Source organism: Aphidius gifuensis, linkage group LG4 (genome assembly GCF_014905175.1).
Source record: "Aphidius gifuensis isolate YNYX2018 linkage group LG4, ASM1490517v1, whole genome shotgun sequence".
Classification (NCBI taxonomy): domain Eukaryota; kingdom Metazoa; phylum Arthropoda; class Insecta; order Hymenoptera; family Braconidae; genus Aphidius; species Aphidius gifuensis.
Genome location: NC_057791.1, coordinates 22763758 through 22769377, shown reverse-complemented (window position 1 = coordinate 22769377; position 5620 = coordinate 22763758). Strand labels below are relative to the sequence as shown.

The 5620-nt window shown below is 28.2% G+C and overlaps 2 protein-coding genes across 2 annotated transcripts; both read left to right on the top strand.

Moving 5' to 3' along the window:
* The first annotated feature begins 1066 nt into the window (after window positions 1-1066).
* LOC122855757 (forkhead box protein A2-like) lies at window positions 1067-3599 on the top strand. The gene has a single exon (XM_044157341.1). The coding sequence runs from the start codon at window positions 1932-1934 to the stop codon at window positions 3597-3599; it is 1668 nt and encodes a 555-aa protein (XP_044013276.1). The 5' UTR covers window positions 1067-1931.
* A 42-nt stretch (window positions 3600-3641) lies between these two features.
* On the top strand, window positions 3642-4218 carry LOC122855758 (probable serine/threonine-protein kinase DDB_G0271682). The gene has a single exon (XM_044157342.1). It carries the CDS (start codon window positions 3642-3644, stop codon window positions 4128-4130), a length of 489 nt encoding a protein of 162 aa, XP_044013277.1. The 3' UTR covers window positions 4131-4218.
* Window positions 4219-5620: the final 1402 nt, after the last annotated feature.

The following is a 5620-nucleotide window of genomic DNA, read 5'->3' as shown; positions in this document are numbered from 1 at the left end:
TTAAATATTAAATAATAAATATTGCTTTTCTAAATATTTTATTTAAATGATCTACATATATTTTATATAAATTCATTTAAATTACTCGAAAAATAAAATTTATTTATTCGGCTATTATTATTACAATTTAATTAAACAATAATTTATATTTCAATTATTTTTTAACAAATAACAAGTATATTGAACTCACCAATTCTATACACACATATAAATACATGACATCATATTTTTTTCTTATCATTATTATCACCTCTCAATCTAAAAAAATAAAAATAAAATAAAACGCATTTTAAAATAATAATATTTCAACTGAATTAATTTATAAATAAACTAAAATTATCCATTAAAATTATCAATCAATAAATTAATTTATATAATACTAAAGATATAAAATTTTAAAAATTTACCGTCGCGTAAAAATTACACATGAAGAACATAATATAATCGTTCCAGCAAAAATCGAAATACATCTTTTTATACAGTATATAAAAAAAAAAAATATACATGTATATAGAATTCAAAAAAAAAAAAACAGGCGGGTTATAATAAACTGCGTGCGCAGAAATAAATGATAAGGGTTAAAAACCAGCTGTACGTATAAAAACAAGTAGTATAGATCAACGTATGTGTGTACAAATGTTAGTTTGATACAGGGTGTCCAGTATTTTTCCCCCTCGAATACACCAGGGCGTCATGCATTTACAGTATATATGTATGTAATACATTGAAAGCTCCCACCTTCATTGAGCTTGGTAGATTTTGATTGGTGGATTTTAGTCGTATACAAGTATCATCAGCCAGTGAATTAGCTCAACTGATGCTGATGGGCGTAACCAACTGGCGCATCATCTTCATTCTTCCTTTTCTATCTTGATCGCACTTTTTTTCTTTACTCCTCCTATTCTCTCACTCACTTGTGCACCCTTCCCCACTACTGCTCTACTACCTACTACTACTTTTCGTTAAAAAAAAAATAATATATTTTACAATATTGGTGGTTTAGGAAGGGATGTTTGAACAAGTCTTGGACAGCTCAAGAGTATCGGAGTACACTCGCTAACCGGCCTTCATCCATACTACACATATAGTGAGTGAGTGAGAAAGGGGCTGCATGGCCTCACATAAACCGCAAATAACATCGCGGGTTTTTTTTTTTTTTTAAATTCAAAACGTGTTGTTATCGTGTGATATGTTTTAATAACAATTATCCACTTATTCGGTTAATGTCATCTTCACTGCAAAGTTGTCATTGTTGTCAACGAAATTCATAAACAACGTCAATCAAAAATATATATTTAATTTTTCATTTTAATATTTAAATTTTTTTTTTTTTATTTTGTTATTTAATTATTTTAATTATATGAGAAAAAAAAAGTTTAATTATAATTGTGAAAAGTTTTAGTTGATATATATATTTTTTTTCCATAAATTACGTGAGTGGTTTTTTAATTTTTTATAATAAAAAAAGTAAAAAAAAAAAGTCACACACACAGTCTTTGTGTAATTTAAAAATTATTATTTTATTTAACATTGGACTTTATACAGTCATTTCGAGTGTGTACAAATGTCAAGTATATAAACTGAAGTGGTACATAGGTATATAGACAAAAATATAAAAAATAAATAAATAAAAAAAAAAAAAAAACTTGATGTTACTTTGTTAACGGAACTTGAATAGTGAAATCAGCATATTAATATTTTTTTTTTTTCATTAATATCCAAGTGAAAGTGTATACGTACAGTTAATAAAAATTCAAAAAAAATAAAAAAAATTTATTTTCAATTTGTGAGACAATCCTGCGTAAATATGATTTGTTTCAATGACACATAAATAACATTTGGATCAATTGAAATAAAAAAAAACGAATTGATAAAGAAAAATAATAAAAAAAAAAAAAAAAAGCGAGTAGATAATAAAAAAATTTATCTAAATGACAATGCTTCAGTCGCAAAAGCTGTACAGCGAGGCTGGCAGCCTTGGCAGTGCCATGACAAGTGCAACAATGTCAAGTATGGGAAGTATGGCACCAACATACAGTACAATAAATAGTATGGGTTGTGTATCAATGGGTATGCCAATGGGTGTTGGTCCAAATTGTAGTCCAAATAATTTACAAGCTGGTTTTAATATGGGTACAATGAGTACAATGGGTATGTCATCAATGGGAGGTGGTGGTGGTGGTGTTGGTGGTGGTATGGGAAGTTATGGTGGTACAACAATGGGTGGTTCAAGTGCATGTATGAGTGCTGTTGGTTATCCATCAATAACTGGTGGTGGTGGTGGTGTTGGTGGTGGTGGTGGTGGTGGTAATATTGGTGGTGTAACACGTGATACATTATCATTAAATGAACCAGATTCACCAAATTCAGCATTACAACGTGCACGTAATGATAAATCATATAGACGTAATTATACACATGCTAAACCACCATATTCATATATTAGTTTAATAACAATGGCAATACAAAATGCACCATCAAAAATGTTAACTTTATCTGAAATATATCAATTTATTATGGATTTATTTCCATTTTATCGTACAAATCAACAACGTTGGCAAAATTCAATAAGACATTCATTGAGTTTTAATGATTGTTTTGTTAAAGTACCAAGAACACCAGATAAACCAGGTAAAGGTTCATTTTGGACATTACATCCAGAAAGTGGTAATATGTTTGAAAATGGTTGTTATTTACGTCGTCAAAAACGTTTTAAAGATGAAAAAAAAGAACATGCTAGACAAACAACAAAACCACATCAATCACATCATAATTCAAGTGGTGGTAGTGTTGGTGTTGGTGGCGGTGGTGGAGGTGGTGGTAGTGGTAGTGTTGGTGGTGGTGGTAGTAGTGTTGGTAGTGGTCATGGTAGTCCAGTATCACATGATTTATTACATGGTAAAAAAACACCATTACACCATAATATTGGACAACAACATGATGATAAAGAATTACATTCACTTGTATCATCACATAATCATCATCATCATCATCATCATTCATCAAGTTTACATCAACATCATTCAAGTTTAAAAAATGATCAAGATATTGGTGGTTTACTTGGTACTGATCTTGGTGCAGCACATGATGAGCTAGCAGCAATGGTTGGTAGAAGTTTACATCCACATTTATTAAGTGATCCAACATCGCTACATCATACAATGACTGGTAGTTTAAAACAAGAACCACCATATACTGCAGCATCACATCCATTTAGTATAACAAGATTATTACCTGGTGAAACAGCAGCAACATCACCAAATTCACAAGAGCGAAAACATCCTGATTTAAAAATGTATGAACAATTACATCAAAGTTATGCTAATTATGGATCACCACATCATTCACATCCACATTCTGGTGGACCAACACATCATCATCATCATCATCACAATGGTATGCATGGTGGTGGTGGTGGAGGTGGAGGAGGTGGAGGAGGTAATGGTGGTCTTAATTCATCAGTTACAATGCATAATATGACTAATCATCATCATCAAGATTATTATCCAAGTCCATTGTATCATCATGCAACTAGTAGTATTACAACATCAAGTAGTATTGCACCACCAACATCAGTATCATCAGCACCAGGATTGTGACATCACGCCACACACCCGTACGCCCTTGCCTGAGTTAGCGCTATGGCAGTCGAACAGACTGCTGTTATTATTAGTGATAATAATGATGATGATAATAATAATAATAATACCAGCAATAATAATAATGATAATGATGATGATAATAATAGTGATAACAATAGTAATAATAATATTGATAACACAAGAACAAGAACAAATAATCATCATTCTCAAAATCATAATCATCATAATCAGGCAGAAAATAGAATCTTATTACGGGATCAAAATAATGGGCATGAAGGTGGTAATGTTGCTGGAGTGACGCATCATCAACAACAGCAACAACAACAATTACAACAGCTACAACAATTGCATCATCATCATCATCATCAACATCAACAACAACAACAACATCATATACAACAGCAACAACAACAGCAACATGTATCGTGGCATGTTATTGCCGACGGTGTTGATGATGAACCAGAAGAACTTGCCGACGATGATGACAATGTACATGATCCAACTGGATCTTATACTCAAAGCGTCTAGATCTTTTTATCCTTTTATGGACTTGTTGTGTATATATACATATTTATATATTATTATTAATTAAACAATTAAATCATCAACTTCATCATCACCATCATTTTTTTTTTTTTTTATATATTTTTTTTTTTTTTTGTTTTATATAATTAACGTGACGTGTTGGTCAAATTTTTTTTTTTATTTTCTTGTCTCGATTGTGTACAGTTTTTCTTCTCGCGTATATATATTTTTATTTTTTTCTATTTGAAATTATTTTTTATATATTATTATAAAAGACCAGAAAATTATTGAGAATTTTTTTTTTTTTTTTTTAGTTATTCTTGTGTTAATTCGTCATTTGTGATAGGACATATCTGATTTTAAGATGTGTCATGATATTATTTTGATAACTTCAAATGACGATAGCAGTTTTTTTTTTTATTTTTATTTTATCATCAATGTTATTACTGGATTTTCACGTATTTTTTTTATCTCAATAATCATATATTCATTTTCTGGTTGATAAGTTTTATTGGTTTTTTATTATTTTAAATTGTCAAATAATTTTCTGGTCGATATATGGCTTTATTTTATTCAATTATATTGCAATATATATATTTATTTTCATTTCGGCAATTTATGGAAGATATATTAAATTACCAGCAATTAATTCCATCGGTGCTCGATAAATTTTTCATCAAAAAATTAATTAAATAGTGAGTGTGTCTGTGTGCGTGTGCGGTATATTAAGCGAAAATTGTGATAATTATTCGTGACAAGAAAAATCATATTTAGAAAAGCGTTTTTTTTTTTATTTAAAAATGTAATACACAACAATTTTGAAAAAAAAAACAAATGGGTAAAATAATAAAACGGATTAAGTTGTTTTTTGAATTTTTGAAATGTAATTTTTTCAGCGGAAATAACCGCACGTCCAGTGATTTTTTTTTCTTTTTTTTTTGTATTATAAAAAAAAATTTGTAGATAGTTCGCACAACGTAACGTGTATAATGTACATTGTATGTTATAAAGAGTTATATATTATATATAAATATAAATAAATATATATAGATTAATTATAAATATATAAAAAAAAAACTAAATGGAATCTTAACAAAAAAAAACAAAGTAAATTGATGAAAATAAATTTTAAAAAATTGATAAAATTATACTAGGTATGTGAAAAATAATAGAAAAAAAAAAAAGTGGTAGAAATTTCGAGAAAATCACTTGAATCTCGTTTTAAAATTTAAAAAAAAATAAATAAAAAATTCAATTGCGATATGACTATCGAGATAACTGAACAATCCTCGAAATTTCTACCTCAAAAAAAATAAAAAAAAAAAATCTGTAAATAAATTATTAAGATCTAATTAAATAAAAAGAAAATTTGTTTTATTTTTTTTTTTTTTCAATTTAACATCAAGATGAGCATAATCTACTAACGCTCTTGTTGAAAAAAAAAAATAAATAAATATATATTATATATAAATATAAAATTAAGTAAAAAAAAT

Coding starts and splice junctions, on each gene's coding strand:
- LOC122855757 (XM_044157341.1), top strand. CDS start 1,932: ATGACAATGCTTCAGTCGCAAAAGCTGTACAGCGAGGCTGGCAGCCTT.
- LOC122855758 (XM_044157342.1), top strand. CDS start 3,642: ATGGCAGTCGAACAGACTGCTGTTATTATTAGTGATAATAATGATGAT.